Raw genomic sequence first — 23,870 nt, forward strand, 5'->3', positions numbered from 1 at the left:
TAATCATCTATCAAATTGACTTGGTTTTCTTTTGAAAAGTTTCTAGATTTTCCCTTTGTGTCAGAAATTATGCTCTGATCTTTGAATCATCGAAATGAAGACCATTCCTTCTGAACATCTCCCACTAATTTATGTGCTTTAAGTCTTCTATAGGAATATCTGGAAGTGGTAGGATCTGCCTCCTTCCCCTTCTTTATTCTGGTTGGAGTTTTATGTTTTTTCTTCAAAAATCTTTTTATGTAGTATTTGATACATTAATTTATTCAACAAATATTTATTGAGGATCTATGTATCAGGACTATTCTAGGTCTAAGGGATACTTCAGTGACTAAAGTGGACTTCCAGCTCTTTTGGAACTTAGATTCCAGTTAGAGAAGGTATGGTGGGGGTGGAGATAGACAATAATGTAGTAAAGACGTTAGAAGGTGACATGCTATAGAAAAAATAGGACAGAGGAAGGGGGATTGGGAGTGCTAGTGATGGGAGTTGCAATTTTAAATGGGTGGTCAGAGTCAGCCTTGATTAAAAGGTGATGTTTAAACAAAGATTTGAATCCAGTAAGGAAATTAGCCAAGTGGATATCTGGGAGATGAGTGTTCAAGGCAAAAGAAATGGCAGTAGAAATATCCTAACATGGGAACATAACTTGCCATTTGGAGGAATGAGAGAGAGTTCAGTATGGAAATAAGCAAAAGAGTAGACAATGAGATTAGAGAGGTAGTGAGGAGCCAGATGTGGGGCTTGATAAGCCATTGTAAGACTTTGGCTTTTACTCTAAAAAAAATGGAGAGAACCATATTGTTTTGAACTGGGATGGTGATGCCAAAAACTTGGCCTCTGTGCACCAGTGCCAAATCAAATCTTGGAGACAGAGTTTTGGGTGAAGTAGAAAAGAGTAGCTTTATTGCTTTGCCAGGCAAAGGGGGACACAGCGGGCTCCTGCCCCTCAAAAACTGTGTGTCCCAACCTGGGAAGATTTGATGAGAGTTTTGTAGCAACGGTTCAAGGGTGAGGTTGCTGATAAGATTAAGGTGTGTGCAGGGCCTGCACTCCTTTAATCTGGCTTCAGGTGGTCTCCATATAAGCTTCTCTGGTTCTCGAGGCTATCAAACCGTGACCTTCTCTCTAGAATGAGGATTGCTTCATCTTCCATTTATTGGGAGTTTTAGTTCTATAAGGAGCTCAAAAGATATTGTTTCGTGTATCCTGTTGAGGTGGAATGTGGAGCCTGCCCCAAGGCTGCACCATTGTTTCTTGGCTGCTCGGCCCTTGTCTCTGCATCCCCTCCCTTAAGATCATTAATTACTGAGACCTGTTCAAGGGCAAGCATTGCAGCTAGGCCTAGATCACAAAATGGCTTAGGCCAAATGGGTTCTCTTATGTCAAGAAAGCCATTCATGGTTCTCTTTCTCCAGGGACCCCCTAACTTATCTGTTTACAGCGGTAGCAGTGGAGATATTGAGTAGTGGTTGGATTCTGGATTTCTTTTGATAGTAGAGCCAGTATTGGCATTCTGGTTTATAAATGTATACATTTGTAAATTGGTTAGTGGGAATATGTTCCTGGTGATCCATCCTCACCAGGTGTACTAACGAAAATTTCTGAACTGACAAAGCTATAGTATACAATTCAGTATTTTTCTTTTTATATATATATATATATATATATATATATATACACATACATATTTTATATTTCACTTCCCACTGCCTAAATTGTGAATCTTTTGAAGTAGAGAAAGTTCTTATTTATTTTCTATACCTCTCCATACTATGTACAGTACTAAACTCATAGTAAGTGTCCTATAAATCCCATTGATTTTAGTTGAATTTCTATTGGTTCACAGATTATCCTAACCATAAATCCATGAACAGGAATAGGAAAAAATTAAGTGGTGAAAAAGAATATCAAAATTGGAAAATTTTCTAACTTTCTAAGTCAGATGTTTATGAAGTGGCTTCAGTTTTGGTATATAATTTTGTAACAGTATTACCTATGTTTAAATGTGTATCTATATTTAAAGGTATATCTATATTTAAATATAAGTAGAAATATATATTTCAGAGCAGAAAGAATAGATGATTTTAAAGTTTCATTTTACTTTGAATTTACCACTTAAATGTTTCAGTCACTGTTACTCTCTTTCAGTAGCTAATTAACTGTGGAAAAACATTTTACTAGTATTAGAATACTAAATTTTGGAATATATGTATTATTAAAGAAACTATTTTTTTAGTCTTGTTTTTCTCTTTTAAAGATATTTATGACTTGGAACCTGCATCTGAATTAGGAGAAGATTTATTGAAGCTTTATGAGAAACAGTGTTGCCCAGATATCGATATTTATGTTGATGGAAAAAGTTTTAAAGCTCACAGGTAAATAGGCATGTGATTAATTTGGTGTCTTGGTTGTGACAGTAAAGTGTAAAAGGGTAGCTGTCTTTTTCTAGCACGGTGGTTTTCAAGCTGATTCACATAGGCTACAGGGGTTCCATGGTGATGCCTCAGGAGGTCTCTGACAGGGGAGGAGTTTGGACATGAGGCAGGATTTTCTATCTGCACATTCACACATGCACAGGTGACCCTACCCAGACATGTGCACATGCTCAGCTAGAGAAGATCTGTGCTATGCATTGGGCATGAACTGAAGATTTTATTAGAAGAAAATATACTGTTGCCTAAAATAGGTTTGAAAGCCACTGTCACAGAAAATGTAATTAAATGCAATTTTTAATTTCACAGGCATTATGGTATTGAAAATGATTATTTCTACATGAATGACATGTATTTTCTCTGAATTCATTCTGGCTCAAAGTCTTTGTTTCAAAATAGCTGAAAAAAAAAAATAGCTGATTCTCCTGAATAGCATGGATTAGGAGGTTTAATATTTCAGTGTATTTTTAAAAAATCATTATTCTGCTGTAGAGTTGGGTTGTTTAGACATTCCAGGCTTTTAGAGTTTAAATTAAAGCCTGCTGCTTGTTTTGGTTAGACTCTTTTTTTGGTAAGTAACTAAAATCTGCTTAAAGAAAGAAAAGATGTTAATAAAAATACAGGTTTTTTTCTTGGAACTCAAGGGAAAGAGGTACAGCTGGCCTCATAACAGACTAGAATTGGAACCAGAAAGCTGAGGAACCCAGAGTTCTCCTCCCTACCTCTTTGTGTTTCATATAGAATGTTAAGTTATTCTGGTGCTGCAGAAGAGGAAGAACCAGACTATTTTTGCAGATGCAAGAAGCAGTCTTGTAGGTTCAAGGGTACACAGCCCTTAATGAAATTAGCAGTGAGTTTAGATTACAGAAATCCACCAAGCCAAATAGTAGTGATGTTTGTACTCTCAGAAATCATACTGGTTTTGCCAGTTAACTGACTGTAGTACATTGCTAAACTCTAGGATTGCCAGTTTCCATTAGACTACCATTCAGAATTTGAACTTTTCTTTCTGGGAACGTATGTGTTGTAAATATATTTTGAAAACACATTTTCCTATTTTTTATGAAATCTGCATTATGTATAGTAAAATACAGAGTGTGATACAGATTTATTCATATATTTTCCATATCATGGATATGTATTTCTCATATTTGGGAATATACATATTCCCAAGTGGTGTGTGTGTGTGTGTGTGTGTGTGTGTGTGCGCACGTGCACGCACGCCTTTCTTTTTGGTTGGGGTAGGGGAACAACACAATTTTATTTTTAAAATTAATTTACTCTGATTTTATCTTGTGCCAGATTTTTCTTGAAACCGTATGGGCATCCTAGCAAAATTCTACCTATGGAGCCCTAAGGCTATTGTTGTCATAAAGGGAAAGCAGGACGCTGTGATGATTTGCAGTATGTCCTCAAACAGTGTCTGTATTTGGCTTCTCCCTGTGTACTGCCTGACAGTGGACTGTTTAAGAGCTGGATCTAGAATATTAGGTTTGTATTTTAGGACAGCTCTTGCCCACATTTCTGGCTTATTTTGTTCACCTAGCAATAAAAAATAAATTTATATTAACTAGAAAGGCAATTTCCTGAGAATGTGTTTCAGGAAGATCTGGCTTAAGTTTTCTTGCTTTGTTGTTAGTGCCCTTATGTGAGTTAAAATGGCAAATTCTAAATCCCAAGATTACCTTCCTATTCCAAACTTAAACATCTCTTTGTTTGTACATATTTACTTTATTATTCAGTTCAAAGAATATTATGTCAGTAGTTTAGAAAACACAGGCGTACTTCGTTTTCCTTTATTGCACTTCGCAGATAATTGCGTTTTTTACAAATTGAAAGTTTGTGGCAATTCTGCATCGAGCAAGTCTGTCAGCACCATTTTTTTTCCAAAAGCATTGGCTCACTTCATGTCTCTGTGTCACATTTTAGTAGTTCTCACAATATTGCAGACTTTTTCATTATTATAATATTTGTTATGGTGTTCTGTGATCAGTGAACTTTGATGTTACTACTACAACTCACTGAAGGTTCAGATGATGGTTAACTTTTTAGCAATAAAATATTTTTAAATTAAGGTATATACATAATGCTGTTGCACACTTATTAGACTACAGTATAGTGTAAACATGACTTTTATATGCACTAGGAAACCAAAAGATTAGTGTGACTTGCTTTATTGTGGTGGTCTGGAACTGAACCTTCAATATCTCCAATGTATGCTTGTATCATGTAATATAATCTAAAGCCCAGCAACAGAACTTTCTGAACTATTTCTTGTTCTAGATGATCAATGTCAGCATTTATCCTAGAGGTATGGCTAAAAATCCGTTTGTAAAATGACTGCTTTAATTATATGTACTCATATATTTAATGATCAGTGCAAGTACTCACAAGGACCAGGATTTATGGGCAGAATTACATTCAGTTTAGGTCTCAAATTTTAGAACAGTTTAGTTTGCTAGTTTAATGTCCAAACTGGTATGGTAAAGAGATAGTTTCTTTTATTGAGTCACTGTCTTTCTCTTATGCTCAAGCTCCTTCTTCAAAAACATTCCTGGTATCCCAGTTCTTCCAAGATTATGTCTCCAGTTGCTAGTTGCTCTGTCCAGCCTTTCCCTTGATCTGCAGCCCAATACCTGGAGCCCTTTATGTGCTGCAAGACGATCTGATGACAATCACTTGCTTGTGGTGGTACAACTAAGCCAAAGAAGTCATTTATAACTGAGTAGTTAAGAGTATGTGGACTATGTATGGAGCCTGTCTGCCTGGGTTTGACTTCCAGCTCTACCATCTTTAGCTGTATGAATTTGGGGAAGTCATTTAACCATTCTGTGTTTCAGCATCCTCATCAACGATGGAGATTATAATAATACTCATCTTATAGGGTTTTTATGAGTATTAAATTACTAAAAGCATTTAAAGTACTTTGAACAGTGCCTGGCACATAGTAAGTACTATGTAAGTGTTTGCTATCATCATCCAAGTAATAGGCCTTTGATACGAGATTTTGTGTAGATGGTAGCAACAGTCTGTATGTCCTTTACTTACGTGGGACAAGGAGAGAAAGGTGATTTGAATCATTTGCATTTCCCCCCAGTCCAAGGAGGAAAGGGATAGCAGTAGGCCTCCAGGGAAGGTCACATTTACTACACTGTTTTGCCTATACACAGGCCTTTCCCTCTCCAAAGCATAACTTCTCCACCCTTCCCACATCTTTGTCCTTGCTGATCTCCAATACTTCTGCGCAAAGGAGAAACAAAGAGAGCTCTTTTTATTTGGCGGGAGAGAGGTTATAATAAAAGGACCCATTAGAGTTCATGGATCCCATTTGTTAATTATGTTACTACTTTTCTGAGTATTGCTTCCTGGAGTACTACAGCACATTACTCCTGTTGTGGATCTCTCTCTGTAACACTACGTTCTTTCCTGAATTGCTCTCAATCACCAGATGAATACCATCTGTGTATTGGGCATTTCTCTCTACTTTTATTTCCTCCTGTCATCTTTAGCCTACCTCTAAGTACCTACCTTATTATCCACTCCACTGCTGATCTCCCATTTTATAGCGTTAATTATTATTCTAATGTTTTCTGAGTGAAATTGAATCTGCTATATTTTTAAACTAATTTATTTGTTGCACTTCAGTATTCCATAATTAAGATTCTCTTGTGCTGCTTTATTGAAAAAGCAGGGCAGTGATTCCTAATTTTAGCTTTGTAACACTTAAGATCCTATATCCCTTCCAGAATACCTTTTTTTTTCAGTGCCTGATATTATAACATCAGACGTGCATTCATGGGGTTAAAATGCTGTCACATCTCCCTTTAAAATGTAGATTTCTCTGAATATTTAGTAAATCAGCACTGAGTCAGGAGATCAATGTCCTAGTCTGTGCCATATGACTAATTAGCTATATATTCTTGAGTCCATCAGCTGAAAACTTTTTCAAAAGTATACAGTTTAGTAATTCAGAAGTCAGTCTTTCTGGGTTTAAATTCTGATTGTACCATTTAATAATTATTGAGAAGTTACTTAATCTCTCCAAGTCTCAAATTCTTTATCTGTAAAAGAAATAATGATAGTAATTGTAGCATAGGATGGCTGTGAGGATTGAATCTGATAATGTACATAAAGCACTTAGCATGATTCTGTGGCACATTGGAAGCATTCAGTAAATGTTAGTTGCTATAAGTATATATTAGATATCTGGGAGGGAGGCACATTGTTGCGTTTTCTACCTTATCTTAGAGTGGAGGTTGGCAAACTATGACCCAACCCAAAGCCGGTCAGTGGCTTCTTTTTGTATAAAACAACAATAGCAACAACAACAACAACAAAACAAGAATATGCAACAGGGACCTGAAAAGCCTAATATATTTATATTGATGTTTACTATCTGGCCCTTTGCAGAAAAAGTTTGCTGTTCCCTATCTTACTAGGATTGCCAGGAAGCTTTATGAAGTAATTGTAATAAAATTCCAGATTCCCATACACTAAAGTGGGTTATGAACATCTTAATATGGCTAGGATGTCATTCTCTGGTATACCTATAACATTTCCATTCCTTTCATTGAGTTTGTGTCTCCTGAGTCACTTGGGGTTATTCCCAAACCTGTTTGATGCCATTTGAATTTCTTATTTTGATAGCATGACTTAATGACATATCATATAAACCAATGATACATGAAGTATGAAAAGAATTTGTTGTTACAATGAAAACTAAAGTGAATGTTTTAGAAAGATTAATAAGGGAGGGGCACTTTTTCTTTGAGATTTTTTTTTAACTTTTTATTTTATATCTGAGTATAGCTGATAAACAATGTTGTGATAGTTTCAGGTGCACAACAAAGCGACTCAGCCATACATATACATGTATCCATTCTCCCCCAGACTCCTCTCAGGAGAGGCACTTTTAAAATTGCTGTTGAATTCAGGGACTTCCCTGGCAGTCCAGTGGTTAAGACTCCACACTTCTAATGCAGGGGACACAGGTTCGATCCCTAGTCGGGCAGCTGGGATCCCGCATGCCACGTGGCATGACCAAAAAATAAAAGATAAATTAAAAAATAAAGTAAAACTGCTATTGAGTTCAGTTTAGATGAAACAATATAAAAGTTTGAGGGGAAATTATAAAAGTCTTAAATTATTCTGTACTTCAGATTGCTTCATAAAATTTTTAAATTTCTTCACTTCAGAGAAGTTTGAACTAAAAATCATAGACAGGGTATGTGGGTATATATAGTTTTTGCAAGAAATAGGAGGCTCCAATCAGCAAACCCACAATAAAAAAATAAAGATTGGCCTTGTATGGTCAAAGATTTGTAAATGAATACATATTTATTTTTTAAGTTTGAATAAAATGATTATGATATAGACAAATCATTTTAAAAATTCTCTCCTAATTTTTAGATGAACCAAACAACTATCAGTCCTCATTGTACTGGATAACAGGGCATCCATTGCACTTCACAAATCATTTTTTAACTTAGGAAAGGCTAATCCTATGAAAGCTGTAGTCAATGTATGTCAAAATGGATGTCTCAAGAGAAAAACTTCACCATTTTTAAAGTTTATGTTCTCTAAAATATTTGCAAAGTGTAATGGGTAATGGTGACAGCATCAGAAAGTTTGGATTCACTGCTCTGGGTTTAACCCTTATTCAGTTATGTTGAACTAAAAGGAAAAAAATATATTCTTGGAACAAGAGTACTTAAAAAAATAGTCCTAGTGAAAAATTCTTTATTTAGAGTTTCTTTGAGTAATCCAGGCCATTATTCTGCCTGGAGTAGTGAATCTAGTTCAGCTAAAATCAGGAAGTATTGAATAGCAATGTACTATAAAGCAAGAGAAAGGGGGGAAATTAGGGCATCTCTACAGAGCCAGAAGCAGCCTTGTCAGTTGAGATTAAATTTAGTCAAAAAGAGAAAAAAACTTTGGTGTGTTGGAAAATGAAAAATCTGATGAAGATTTTTAATACACCATGCTATCTACAGCATAATTTTTTAAACTGAGGCTTGTATCTGAATTAAATAGGAATGTTTTCTAAGTTTCTGTCTTAAGGGCAGGGTAATTGTTTAAGCCTCAGATGGTTTTCGTCTTATTTAGAAGGAAATGGCTAGCATGCTGCTTAGCATGTTTAGTTCAAGTCTTCCATATCCTTGACTGACTTTTTGTCTACTTGTTCTGTTAATTACTGAGAAGAATATTGGTGTCTCTAATATAATTGTAAATTTATCTACTTCCGCCTTCAGTTCTATCAGTTTTGCTTCATATATTTTGAAGGTTTGTTATTTGGTACACACACATTTAGGATTGTTATTTCCTCTTGATGAATTGACCCCTTTTTCATTATGAAATATTAGTCTTTACCCCAGGTAATATTCCTGTTGTGAAGTCTTTTGTCTGATGTTAATAGGGCCACTCCAGCTTTCTTTCTTTTTTAAAGATTGAGGTATAATTGATATATAGCATTGTATTAGTTTCAGGTGTTTAACATAATGAACTGATCATCACAATAAGTCTAGTTTGCATCCCACTCCAGCATTCTTATGATTAACATTTAGATGGTATATGTTTTTTCATCCTTTTACCTTTAGCCTCTCTGTGTCTTTGTATTTTAAATGGGTTTAAAATTAATTTTTTGTAGACAGCTATAGTTACGTCTTGCTCTTTTATTATCTGGTCTCATAATCTCACCTTTTAACTGGAGCATCTAGCTCATTTATGGTAATATAGGTATTAATATGCTGGAATTTAAGGCTACTATTTACTATTTGTTTTCATTTTTTCTTTGTTTTCTTTTTCCTCTTTCCTTCTTTTCTTTGTATTAATTGAGAAAAAAAATTTTTTAATTCCAGTTTATTTCCACTATTGGCCTATTAGCTATATTGTGTGTGTGTGTTGTTTTTGTTTTTTTAGTAGTTACTTTAGGATTTGCAATATGCGTTGTTATTACCATTTACCTTCAATTAATATTATACACCTTTATGTATAATGTTAGGACATTTTCCCCCTTCTGTCCCTTGTGTTATTGCTGCCATACATTTCACTTCTATATATACTCAAAACCCCACTATAAATTGTAATTAATTTTTTAAACAATTATCTTTTAAGTAATTTTTAAAATGAGGGAAAAAGTTATACTTACCCACTATTACCAGTTCTGGCACTTTCAATCTTTTGTGTAGGTCCAGGTTTCTACCTGTTGTAATTTTCCTTCAGCCTAAAGAACTTTCTTTAAATTTCTTGTAATAGAGTTCAGCTGGCAATGACTTTTCTCAGCTTTTGTTTGTCTAGAAAAGTCTTCATTTAGCCTCCATTTTTGAAAGATATTTTTGCTGAATACAAAATTATAAATTTGTGATTTTTATTTCTTTCAGTGCTTTAATCATGTAATTTCATTGTTTTTTTGGCTTGTGTTGTCTCTAACAAGAAGCCTGTGATATGTCTAGCTTTGCATGTCAGTATTTGATGTACCTTTTTCTTTGGCTGCTTTACAGTTTTTTTCCCTATAATTAATTTTTAGCAATTTGGTTATATCTTGTGCTTTTGTTTATTCTGCTTATGATTTATTGAGCTTCTTGGACCTGTGGCTTTGTAGTTTTTATGAAATTTGGAAATTCTACAACTGTTATTTTTGTGATATGTCTAGCTTTGCATGTCAGTATTTGATGTACCTTTTTCTTTGGCTGCTTTACAGTTTTTTTCGCTATAATTAGTTTTTAGCAATTTGGTTATATCTTGTGCTTTTGTTTATTCTACTTATGATTTATTGAGCTTCTTGGACCTGTGGGTTTATAGTTTTTATGAAATTTGGAAATTCTACAACTTATTTTTGTGATATGTCTAGCTTTGCATGTCAGTATTTGACGTACCTTTTTCTTTGGCTGCTTTACAGTTTTTTTCTCTATAATTAGTTTTTAGCAATTTGGTTATATCTTGTGCTTTTGTTTATTCTGCTTATGATTTATTGAGCTTCTTGGACCTGTGGGTTTGTAGTTTTTATGAAATTTGGAAATTCTACAACTGGTATTTTTTTCAAGTTTTCTTACCATCCTCTTCTTTTTCTCCTTTCCACTTGGGACTCCAATTATGTTATGTTAGTCCCAAGCTCGCCTAAGCTCCTTTTTTTTAGCCAGTTTATTTTTTTTTCCTATGTCTTATTTGGATAATTTGTATTGCTATATACACAGGTACACCAATCTTTTCTTCTTCAGTATCTAATCTTTTAAGTCCATTCATGAATTTTTTTTCATTTCAGATATTGTATATTTCATCTCTAAAAGTTTTGTCTGGTTTTTTAAAAGATCTCTTCCTTATGTTCATTATTTAAAAATCCTTGAGTGTATCTATAATAAGATTTTATTTTATTTATTTATTTTTTATTTATTTATTTTTGGCTGTGTTGGGTCTTCGTTGCTGCACATGGGCTTTCTCTAGTTGCAGGAGTGGGGGCTACTCTTCCTTGCAGAGCACGGGCTTCTCATTGCAGTGGCTTCTCTTGTGGCGGAGCACCGGCTCTAGGCATGCGGGCTTCCGTAGTTGTGGCACATGAGCTCAGTAGTTGTGGCTCGCGGGCTCTAGAGTGCAGGCTCAGCAGTTGTGGTGCACGGGCTTAGTTGCTCCGCGGCATGTGGGATCTTCTGAACCAGGGCTCAAACCCGTGTCCCCTGCATTGGCAGGCAGATTCTTAACCACAGTGCCATGAGTGAAGTCCCTATAATAGCATTTTTAAATGCTTTTTCTGCTAACTCCATTATTTCTTTCATTTCTGGGTCTATTTCTATTGACTGATTTTTCTCCTGATTATAGTTCATATTTTGCTACTTCTTCACATACCTGATAATTTGTTATTAGATTCTGGACATTATGAATAGTATGCTGTTGAGTGTTTGAATTTTGTTGTCTCTCTTTTAAAAGTGTTGATGTTTGTTTTAGCAGGCAATTAAGTTATTGTGGATCATCTTCATCTTTCTGAGATTTGTTTTTAAACTTAGGGTGGCTTTAGAGTAGCCTTTACTGTGAAGGGTGGATAGCTCTTCTACTGAGGTGTGACCCTTCTGGGACCTAGGATCAGTATTCAGTCCTGGCCAGAAGGAACTTGATCTGCCTGCCCTGTATGAACAGGCTTATAGCTTCCTGACCTTTATTCTTTGCTGGGCTTCATGAAGTTTTACCCTATGTGTGCTCGGATTGTGTTCAGATGAAGGCTCAACGGGATCCCTCCTCTAATTTTTGGAGCTCTTTTTCTTAACTTCCTCTTCTGTTGTACTGTGCCCCATAAATTCCAGCTGACTCATTTTCCCAAGCTCCCATATTTGTCTTCTCACCTCAGCAAGACAACTAGGCTCTGCTTCTGTTTATCTTCCCTGTGCCATGGTCTAATTGTTTCTGGGAAGAAAAGTATTACGATTGTAGGGCTTACCTCATTTGTTTTCTTTCTCTTAAGGATCAGAGTTCTGTACTGCCTTTTTTTTCAGTGTCATATTTTATTCACTTTCCTACTTGTTAATGGAGGTGAGGCAAGTCCCATACTTGTTATCTTTCATGGGTGGAAGCAGAAACCCAAATTTTTTCTTAATATACTTTATTTTTAGAACAGTTTTAAATTTACAGAAAAACTGAGTACAGAGAATTCCCATATGCCCCCACACCCAGTTCCCTTATTATCAACATCTTATGTGTACATCTTAGTATAGTACGTTTGTTACAATGAAAGAACCAATATTGAGACATTGTTATTCACTAAAGTCCATAGTTTATTCAGAATTCATTAGTTTTTGCCTAATGTCTTTTTTCTATTCTAGGATCCCATTCAGGATACCACATTACATGTAGTGGTCATGTTTCCTTAGGCTTCTCTTGGCTGTGATAGTTTCTCAGACTTTCCTTGTCTTTGATGACCTTGACAGTTTGAGGAGTCCTGGGCAAGTATTCTGAGGGCAAGCATGTCCCTCAGTTGTGGTTTACTTAATGTTTTTCTCATGATTAAATGAGTTATGAATTTTGGGGAGGAAGTTCACGAAGATAAACTGCCATTCTTATTACATAATTTCAAGGGTACATGTAATCAGCATGACTTATCACTGTTTATGTTAACCTTGATCACTTGGCTACACTGGTTTTTGTCTGGTTTCTTCACTGTAAAGTTACTCCCCTCTCCCCCATCTCCCATTTCTATACTGTACTCTCTAGAAGTAAGTCACCATGTATAGCCTGCACTTAAAGGATGGGGAGTTATGGTCCACCTTCTTGAGGGGATAGTATCTACCTGAATTATTTGGCATTCTTCTATACAAGAAATGTCTTTTCTCCCCTCTTTATTTATTCAATCATTTCTGTATGTCAGCATGTACTCATGGATATTTATTTTGTACTTCAGTTCATTTTGGTACTTTGGTTTGTAATTTGGTTTATCTTGCATTTTGGCCTATTTATTTTTTGCTGAAATTGTTCCAGTTTTAGTTATGGGAGCTCCTTCAATTGGTTCTTGACATACAACCCCCCCATCAGTGTGTGTGTGTGTGTGTCTGTGTGTGTCTGTGTGTGTAGCATTTCTTTACTTTCTGACAGTAAAAGATACTCTAGACTCATCTGTCCTAGAATCAAACATTTCTCTAATGAACCCTGATTCCTTTTATTCTAATGGTATTAGAAACTACTGTTTGGACACTGCGTGTGCTTGTTGCTCGTTCTTTTAGATCCCCTCAGCTGACAGAGCAAGGAAATATATGTGTATATATTAATCTGCAGATATGCACATATCTATAAATATTTCTGTATGAACCCATCTTTATTTGTATTAAGCTAAAAATGAATTCATTGTGAGATCTCCAACACTAATCATACTAACACATTGATCATCCTACTCTTACCTCCTTGCTTGTCTGTAATCTTCCACTATACTAATGAGAAACTGGCTTTCATCATTCAACATCTAATACTTAATCATTCAATTCCAGTATTCATGTATAGTGGTTTCAGAATTGTTAATCCATACCTGCATGGGAAACAACTTTACCAACTAGAGCAGGGGTCCCCAACCCCTGGACCACGGACTGTTACCGGTCCATGGCCCATTAGGAACTGGGCCACACAGCAGGAGGTGAGCGGCGGGCAAGTGAGCGAGCGAAGCTTCTTCTGTATTTACAATCGCTCCCCATCGCTCGCATTACTGCCTGAGTTCCGCCTCCTGTCAGATCAGCAGCAGCATTAGATTCTCACAGGAGCGCGAACACTACTGTGAACTGTGCATGTGAGGGATCTAGGTTGCACACACCTTATGAGAATCTAATGCCTGATGATCTGAGGTGGAGCTGAGGCGGTGATGCTAGTGCTGGGGAGCGGCTGCAAGTACAGATTATCATTAGCAGAGAGGTTTGACTGCACAGAGACCATAATAGATCAATTGCTTACAGGCTCATATCAAAACCCTATCAGTGAGTGGCAAGTGACAATTAAGCTGCATCTTACGGAGTAGACTGGACATAAGCAACACACTTTGGGTGTCACTGTCTCCCATCACCCCCAGATGGGACCATCTAATTGCAGGAAAACAAACTCAGGGCTCCCAGTGATTCTGCATTATGGGGAGTTGTATAATTATTTCATTATATATTACAATGTAATAGTAATAGAAATAAAGTGCACAATAAATGTAATGTGCTTGAATCATCCCGAAACCATCCCCCCCCCTACCCCCAGTCCATGGAAAAATTGTCTTCCATGAAACCAGTCCCTGGTGCCAGAAAGGTTGTGGACTGCTGAACTAGAGTACACTGCTTGTACTACGCAGTTGCTTTGCCTTTATTCGTACAGTCTATACTCATTTCCAAAGTTATTTAGGCCAGTACCTTTATCTCCCACTCCCTTCAATGAGGTTATTTCATACATTTGTAATACAGTTAGGTAATTTTGTCACAGTCTGCATCCTGGGATCTCCTGACCTCCTCCTAAGTGTTCTTGTTTTAATTAGCATACATTAAGGTTCACTTGTACTATAAAGTTCTGTGGGTTTTTTTTTTAAACATCTTTATTGGAGTATAATTGCTTTACAATGTTGTGTTAGTTTCTCCTATATAACAAAGTGAATCAGCTATATGTATACATATATCCCCATATCCCCTCCCTCTTGCGTTTCCCTCCCACCCTCCCTATCCCAGCCCTCTAGGTGGTCACAAAGCACCAAGCTGATCTCCCTGTGCCATGCGGCTGCTTCCCACTAGCTATCTGTTTTACATTTGGTAGTGTATGTATGTCAGTGCTACTCTCTCACTTCGTCCCAGCTTGCCCTTCCCCTTCCGTGTGTCCTCAAGTCCATTCTCTGCCTCTGCGTCTTCATTCCTGTCCTGCCCCTAGGTTCATCAGAACCATTTTTTTTTAGATTCCATATATATGTGTTAGCATACAGTATTTGTTTTTTCTTTCTGACTTATTCACTCTGTATGACAGACTCTAGTTCCATCCACCTCACTACAAATAACTCAATTTTGTTTCCTCTTATGGCTGAGTAATATTCCATTATATATCTGTGCCACATATTCTTTATCCATTCATCTGTCAGTGGACACTTAGGTTGCTTCCATGTCCTGGCTATTGTAAATAGAGCTGAAATGAACATTGTGGTACATGACTCTTTTTGACTTATGGTTTTCTCAGGGTATATGTCCAGTAGTGGGATTGCTGGGTCACATGGTAGTTCTATTTTTACTTTTTTAAGGAACCTCCATACTGTTCTCCATAGTGGCTGTATCAATTTGCATTCTCACCAGCAGTGCAAGAGGGTTCCCTTTTCTCCACACCCTCTCCAGCATTTATCATTTGTAGATTTTTTGATGATGGCCATTCTGACTGGTGTGAGGTGATACCTCATTGTCATTTTGATTTGCATTTCTCTAATGATTACTGATGTGGAGCATCCTTTCACGTGTTTGTTGGCAATCTGTATATTTTCTTTGGAGAAATGTCTATTTAGGTCTTCTGCCCATTTCTGGTTTGGGTTGTTTGTTTTTTTGATATTGAGCTGAATGAGCCACTTGTATATTTTGGAGATTAATCCTTTGTCAGTTGCTTCATTTGCAAATATTTTCTCCCATTCTGAGGGTTGTCTTTTTGTCTTGTTTATGTTTTCCTTTGCTGTGCAAAAGCTTTTAAGTTTCATTAGGTCCCATTTGTTTATTTTTGTTTTTATTTCCATTTCTCTAGGAGGTGGGTCAAAAAGGATCTTGCTGTGATTTAGGTCATGAGTGTTCTGCCTATGTTTTCCTCTAAGAGTTTTATAGTGTCTGGCCTTACATTTAGGTCTTTAATCCATTTTGAGTTTATTTTTGTGTATTGTGTTAGGAAGTGTTCTAATTTCATTCTTTTATATGTAGCTGTCCAGTTTTCCTAGCACCACTTGTTGAAAAGGCTGTCTTTTCTCCATTATATATTCATACTGTCTTGATTACCATACTGTCTTGATTACCATACTGTCTTGATTACTTTAGCTTTGTAGTATAGTCTGATGTCAGGGAGCCTGATTCCTCCAGCTCGTTTTTTTTTTTCTTCTCAAGATTGCTTTGGCTATTCGGGGTCTTTTCAGTTTCCATACAAATTGTGAAATTTTTTGTTCTAGTTCTGTGAAAAATGCCATTGGTAGTTTGACAGGGATTGCACTGAATCTGTAGATTGCTTTGGGTAGTATAGTCATTTTCACAATGTTGATTTTTCCAATCCAAGAATATGGTATATCTCTCCATCTGTTTGTATCATCTTTAATTTCTTTTATCATTGTATTATAGTTTTCTGCATACAGGTCTTTTTTCTCCTTGGGTAGGTTTATTCCTAGGTATTTTATTCTTTTTGTTGCAGTGGTAAATGGGAGTGTTCCTTAATTTCTCTTTCAGAATTTTCATTGTTAGTGCAATGACAAAAATGCAAGAATAGCTGTGCATTAATTTTGTATCCTGCTACTTTACCAAATTCATTGATTAGCTCTAGTAGTTTTCTGGTAACATCTTCAGGATTCTCTATGTGTAGTATCATGTCATCTGCAAACAGTGACAGTTTTACTTCTTCTTTTCCAATTTGGATTCCTTTTATTTCTTTTTCTTCTCTGATTGCTGTGGCTAAAACTTCCAAAACTATGTTGAATAATAGTGGTGAGAGTGGGCAACCTTGTTTTGTTCCTGATCTTAGAGGAAATGGTTTCAGTTTTTCACCATTGAGAACGATGTTGGCTGTGGGTTTGTCATATATGGCCTTTATTATGTTGAGGTAAGTTCTCTCTATGCCTACTTTCTGGAGAGTTTTTATCATAAATGGGTGTTGAATTTTGTCGAAAGCTTTTTCTGCATCTATTGAGATGATCATATGGTTTTTCTCCTTCATTTTGTTAATATGGTGTATCACATTGATTGATTTGCATATATTGAAGAATCCCTGCATTCCTGGGATAAACCCTGCCTGATCATGGTGTATGATCCTTTTAATGTGTTGTTGGATTCTGTTTGCTAGTATTTTGTTGAGGATTTTTGCATCTATGTTCATCAGTGATATTGGCCTGTAGTTTTCTTTCTTTGTGACATGTCTAGTTTTGATATCAGGGTGATGGTGGCCTCATAGAATGAGTTTGGGAGTGTTCCTCACTCTGCTATATTTTGGAAGAGTTTGAGAAGGATAGGTGTTGGCTCTTCTCTAAATGTTTGATAGAATTCGCCTGTGAAGCCATCTGGTCCTGGGCTTTTATTTGTTGGAAGATTTTTAATCACAGTTTCAATTTCAGTGCTTGTGATTGGTCTGTTTATATTTTCTATTTCTTCCTGATTCAGTCTTGGAAGGTTGTGCTTTTCTAAGAATTTGTCCATTTCTTCCAGGTTGTCCATTTTATTGGCATATAGTTGCTTATAGTAATCTCTCATGATCCTTTGTATTTCTGCAGTGTCAGTTGTTACTTCTCCTTTTTCGTTTCTAATTCTGTTGATTTGCATCTTCTTGCTTTTTTTCTTGATGAGTCTGGCTAATGGTTTACCAATTTTGTTTATCTTCTTAAAGAACCATCTTTTAGTTTTGTTGACATTTGCTATTGTTTCCTTCATTTCTTTTTCATTTATTTTTGATCTGATCTTTATGATTTCTTTCTTTCTGCTAACTCTGGGGCTTTTTTGTTCTTCTTTCTCTAATTGCTCTAGGTGTAAGGTTAGGTTGTTTATTTGAGATTTTTCTTGTTTCTTGAGGTAGGATTGTATTGCTATAAACTTCCCTCTTAGAACTGCTTTTGTTGCATCCCATAGGTTTTGGGTCATCATGTTTTCATTGTCAGTTGTTTCTAGGTATTTTTTTATTTCCTCTTTGATTTCTTCAGTGATATCTTGGTTATTTAGTAGCCTCCATGCGTTTGTATTTTTTACAGATTTTCTCCTGTAATTGATATCTAGTCTCATAGTGTTGTGGTCGGAAAATATACTTGATACGATTTCAATTTTCTTAAATTTACCAAGGCTTGATTTGTGACCCAAGATATGATCTATCCTGGAGAATGTTGCATGAGCACTTGAGAAGAAAGTGTATTCTGTTGTTTTTGGATGGAATGTCCTATAAATATCAGTTAAGTCCATCTTGTTTAATGTATCATTTAAAGCTTGCGTTTCCTTATTTATTTTCATTTTGGATGATCTGTCCATTGGTGAAAGTGGGATGTTAAAGTCCCCTACTATGATTGTGTTACTGTCGATTTCCCCTTTTATGGCTGTTAGCATTTGCCGTATGTATTGAGGTGCTCCTATGTTGGGTGCATAAATATTTACAATTGTTATATCTTCTTGGATTGATCCCTTGATCATTATGTAGTGTCCTTCTTTGTCTCTTGTAATAGTCTTTATTTTAAAGTCTATTTTGTCTGATATGAGAATTGCTACTCCAGCTTTCTTTTGATTTCCATTTGCATGGAATATCTTTTTCCATCCCCTCACTTTCAGTCTGTATGTGTCCCTAGGTCTGAAGTGGATCCCTTGTAGACAGCATATATACAGCTCTTGTTTTTGTATCTATTCAGCCAGTCTGTGTCTTTTGGTTGCAGCATTTAATCCATTTACATTCAAAGTTATGATCAATATGTATGTTCCTAATACCATTTTCTTAATTGTTTTGGGTTTGTTTTTGTAGGTCTTTTCCTTCCATTGTGTTTCCTGCCTAGAGAAGTTCCTGTAGCATTTGTCGTAAAGGTGGTTTCGTGGTGCTGAATGCTCTTAGCTTTTGCTTGTCTGTAAAGGTTTTAATTTCTCCATCGAATCTGAATGAGATCCTTGCTTGGTAGAGTAATCTGGGTTGGTGGTTTTTCCCTTTCATCACTTTAAATATATCCTGCCACTCCCTTCTGGCTTGCCGAGTTTCTGGTGAAAGCTCAGCTGTTAACCTTATAGGAATTCCCTTGTATGTTATTTGTTGCTTTTCCCTTGCTGCTTTTAATATTTTTTCTTTGTATTTAATTTTTGATAGTTTGATTAAAATGTGTCTTGGCGTGTTTCTTCTTGGATTTATCCTGTATGGGACTGTCTGCGTTTCCTGGACTTGATTGACTATATCCTTTCCCATGTTAGGGAAGTTTTCAACTATAATCTCTTCAAATATCTTCTCAGTCCCCTTCTTTTTCTCTTCTTATTCTGGGACACCTATAATTCAAATGTTGGTGCATGTAATGTTGTCCCAGAGGTCTCTGAGACTGTCCTCAATTCTTTTCATTATTTTTTCTTTATTCTGCTCTGTGGTAGTTATTTCCACTATTTTATGTTTCAGGTCACTTATCTGTTCTTCTGCCTCAGTTATTCTGCTATTGGTTCCTTCTAGAGAATTTTTAATTTCATTTATTGTGTTGTTCACCATTGTTTGTTTGCTCTTTAGTTCTTCTAGGTCCTTTTTAAACGTTTCTTGTATTTTCTCCATTCTATTTCCAAGATTTTGGATCATTTTACTATCATTAGTGTGAATTCTTTTTCAGGTAGACTGCCTATTCCCTCTTCATTTGTTTGGTCTGGTGGGTTTTTACCTCGCTCCTTCATCTGCTGCATATTTCTCTGTTTTCTCATTTTGCTTAACTTATTGTGTTTGGGGTCTCCTTTTCCCAGGCTGCACGTTTATAGTTCCCATTGTTTTTGGTGTCTGCCCGCAGTGGGTGAGGTCGGTTCAGTGGCTTGTGTAGGCTTCCTGGTGGAGGGGACTGGTGCCTGTGGTCTGGTGGGTGGGGCTGGATCTTGTCTTTCTGGTGGGCAGGGCCGTGTCCGGTGGTGTGTTTTGGGATGTCTGTGAACTTAGTATGATTTTAGGCAGCCTCTCTGCTAATGGGTGGAGTTGTGTTCCTGCCTTGCTAGTTGTTTGGCATAGGGTGTCCAGCATTGTAGCTTGCTGGCTGTTGGGTGGAGCTGGGTCTTAGGGTTGAGACAGAGATTTCTGGGAGGGCTGTCGCTGATTGATATTACGTGGGGCCGGGAGGTCTCTGGTGGTCCAATGTCCTGAACTCCGCTCTCTCACCTTAGAGGCTCAGTCCTGACACCAGGCTGGAGCACCAAGACCCTGTCAGCCACAGGGAATTATCAAGGTAGTGGTCATTGGCACGTGAAACCACAAGAGAAGAGTCCCGTGCTATGCCTGGTCCTGTTGAGCAGTTTTCAGACTTCAGCTCGTTCTGGCAGCAGGACGACTGGGTCGGCCATGTGAGGCAAGATGGGGTCCCTTAAGCAGGCAGCGCTCAGCCGGTGCGCGGACTGAGGGGCCCAGTCGAAGCCCTCGGGGAAGGGTGACAGCCGCTGGCCTCCGGCCTCCTGTGGCTGCAGCCTCTTTGGGGTCTCCCGCCCGGCGTCAGGTCACTCTCACTTCTGCTTTGGTGGCTGTGCCTTTACCCTGAGCTTCTTCACAAGGCTAGCACTCCCTGAGGCGACATGTGAAAAGCGTGGGCCATGCTGAAGCGTGAGAAACCTCTGTGGGTTTTTATAAATGGATATTGTCCTACATCTACCATTACAGTATCATACAGACAGTTTCAACTAAAAATCCCATTTGATCAGTCTCTTCAGTTTTTCCCCCTCCCCAACCCTCTGGCAATTTTTTTTTTTTTTTACTATTTCCATAGTTTTGCCTTTTCTAGAATGTCATTTGAATAGAACCATATAGCATGTAGCCTTTTCGGACTGATTTCTTTCATTTAGCAATATGCATTCACAGTTCATTCATGTTTTTGACTTTATAGCTAATTCTTTTTTTTTTTTATCACTGAGTAGTATTCAATTGTAATGAATATACCACTGTTTATCTGTTCACCTATTGAAGGACATTATGGTTGCCTTAGTTTAGTGATTATGAATAAAGCTGCTGTAAACATTTGTGTACAAGTTTTTGTGTGGACATAAGTTTTTAGGTCTTACTGAAACTGTCTTTCAAAGTGGCTCTATCACTTGCACTTCCACTAGCAATGAATGAGAGTTCTTTCTGGTCCTCTCATCCTCATCAGCAGTTGATACTGTTCTTTTTTTTTTTTGGATTTTAGTCTTTCAGATAGGTTTGTACTGGTATCTTATTGTTGTTTCACTTTTTATTTCCCTAATGACAAATGATGTTGAAGATCTTTTCATATGCTTATTTGCCATCTGTATATTATTGAGAGTTTTTGGTTCAGATCTTTTGTTTATTTTCAAGTTAGGTTGTTTGTTGTCTTACTGTTGAATTTTAAGAATTCTTTGGATATTTTACATAGAAGTCCTTTATATGATATGTGATTTGCAAATACTTTCTCCTAATTGGTGTCTTGATTTTCATTCTCTTAACAGTGCCTTTTATAGAGCAAAATTTTAAAATTTTAATAGAATCCAGCTTATCAATTTTTTCTTTTTTGGATCATACGTTTGATGTTATATCTAAATTCATCATCAAACCCAAGATCCTATGTTTTCTTCTAGAAGTTTATGGTTTTATATTTTATATTTATATCTACAATCCATTTTGAGATAATTGTTAATTTTTATGTGAGGTAGAAGGTTTGTATCTACGTTTATTTTTTTGCATGTGGATGTCCAGTTGCTCCAGGACCACTGTTAAAAAGATTATCCTTTCTCCACTGAATTGGCATTGTGCTTTTGTCAAAACTGAGTTGGTTTTATTTGTGTAGATCTATTTCTGACCTCTCTATTCCATTGATCGATGAGTCTCTACTTTCGCTAGTGCATACTGTTTTGAGTACTTTAACTGTGTAGTAATTCTGGGAATCAGGTAGTGTGAATCATCCAGCTGTGTTCTTCTTTTTCAATATTGTGTTGGCTATTTTAGGTTCTTTGCCTTTCCATATAAATTTGAGAATCACTTTGTCAGTATCTCCCTACTGTCTTCCGCAGTAGCTGCACCAATTTGCATCCCCACCAACAGTGTAGAAGGGTTTTCTTTTCTTCACCACCTCTCCAGCATTTATTATTTGTAGACTTTTTGATGACAACCATTTCTGACAGGTGTGAGGTGATACCTCATTGTAGTTTTGATTTGCATTTCTCTGATAATTAGCAATGTTGAGCATCTTTTCATGTGCCTGTTGGCCATCTGTATGTCTTCTTTGGAGAAATGTCTATTTAGGTATTCTGCCCTTTTTTTGATTGGGTTGCTTGTTTTTTTGTTACTGAGTTGTATGAGCTGTTTATATATTTTGGAAATTAAACCCTTGTCAGTTGTATCATTTGCAGATATTTTCTCCCAGTCCATAGGTTGTCTTTTCATTTTGTTTATGGTTTCCTTTGCCATGCAAAACTGATGTGTGATTAGGTCCCATTTGTTTATTTTTGCTTTTATTTCTTTTGCCTGGGGAAACTGACCAAAGAAAACATTGCTTTGATTTATGTCAGAGAATGTTTTGCCTATGTTCTCTTCTAGGAGTTTTATGGTGTCATGTCTTATATTTAAGTCTTTATGCCATTTTGAGTTTATTTTTATGTATGGTGTGAGGGAGTGTTCTAACTTCATTGATTTACATACGGGTGTCCATCTTTCCCAACACCACTTGCTGAAGAGACTGTCTTTTCTCCATTGTTTATTCTTGCCTCCTTTGTCATAGATTAATTGACCATAGGTGTGGGTTTATTTCTGGGCTCTCTATTCTGTTCCACTGATCTATATGTTTCTTTTTGTGCCAGTACCATGCTGTTTTGATTACTGTAGCTTTGTAGTATTGTCTGAAGTCTGGAAGGGTTATGCCTCCAGCTTTGTTCTTTTTCCTCAGGATTGCTTTGGCAATTCTGAGTCTTTTGTGGTTCCATATAAATTTTAGGATTATTTGTTCTAGTTCTGTGAAAAATGTCATGGGTAATTTGATAGGGATCACATTAAATCTGTAGATTGCTTTGGGTAATATGGCCATTTTAACAATATTAATCTTTCTAATCCAAGAGCATGGATATCTTTCCATTTCCTTCAATCCTCTTTGATTTCCTTTTTCAATGTTCTATAGTTCTCAGTGTGTAAGACTTTCACCTTCTTGGTTAGGTTTAATCCTAGGGTTTTTGTTTTTTTTTGTTTTGTTTTTTTTTTTGTTTGTTTGTTTGTTTTTAATGTTTTTATTCTCAAATCTAATGCAAGGCAAACAGCAGGTATTTCTATTCACAGAGAACAGAATGAATCTGGAAGGAAATTATTATGTTACCTTCCCAACGTGGTATCTGGATGAGCAGTGAAAATTTGTGGATTGACAACAAAACATGTGCCATCTACGAGAAGGGTCACTTTCTCTGGTGCCTGAGAATGAACGTTACTGCCAAAGCCCACAGTGCTGTTTCCAAATCGTTCTGGAGCGATGAAGGGTTCATGGTTCCGTTTATTCCCACTTTGGAAGCAAGAGCCTTTGATGTCTTCAGGAAGTGGCATCATGTGAGGGAACTGAAGATTTGCTGGCTGAGAGGCAGAGTCAAGTGGAAGGTCATCATTCCTGGGACCTAGAGGATAAGTAAGATTTTGAAGACCAGAAGAAGCCAGGCTATTTGCTTCTTTTTCTTGGGCTGCAGCTGAGGCTTCATCCATCAGGCAGCTGGCCTCCTGCCGCAATAACCTGTCGCTCTCAGTGCCACGGTGAACATTCATCCTTGGACTGTGTATCCTGAACTGTCTGCTTGATCAGGGAGAAATCCATGGTTCATTTCTGTAACCATCCCCCAACTGAATCTTGGTCCTCAGAAGAGATCTCTAGATAGTATGGTTGGGAAAAGGAAGTCTTCGTATGAGACAAAATCTGAGCTGGGCTCTGAAGTAAAGATAAGATTTTCTCCTCAACTTTTTATTTTGAAACTTTTCAAATCTGAAGCTCCCTGCCGCGCTCTCGCAGTCGGGGTCCGAATCCGCCCGGGAGGCGCGCGCACACGGCGTCGCGAGCAGCCGCCACTGGGACCGCCCGGGCCGCAGCGGCGCGCACCCCCCAGCCCCAGCCCCGGCCCGCAC

At 37.1% G+C, this 23,870-nt stretch overlaps 1 protein-coding gene across 1 annotated transcript in view; it reads left to right on the top strand.

Annotated features, from left to right (window-relative positions):
- Nucleotides 1–23,870, top strand: part of BTBD8 (BTB domain containing 8) — a 99,102-nt gene that overhangs the window by 21,289 nt on the left and 53,943 nt on the right. The window contains exon 5 of the mRNA XM_068538068.1: nucleotides 2,258–2,375. Within this exon, the coding sequence (XP_068394169.1) occupies nucleotides 2,258–2,375 (118 nt within the window). The remainder of the gene's footprint in view (nucleotides 1–2,257; nucleotides 2,376–23,870) is intronic.

This window comes from Eschrichtius robustus, chromosome 3, assembly GCF_028021215.1.
Source record: "Eschrichtius robustus isolate mEscRob2 chromosome 3, mEscRob2.pri, whole genome shotgun sequence".
NCBI lineage: Eukaryota > Metazoa > Chordata > Mammalia > Artiodactyla > Eschrichtiidae > Eschrichtius > Eschrichtius robustus.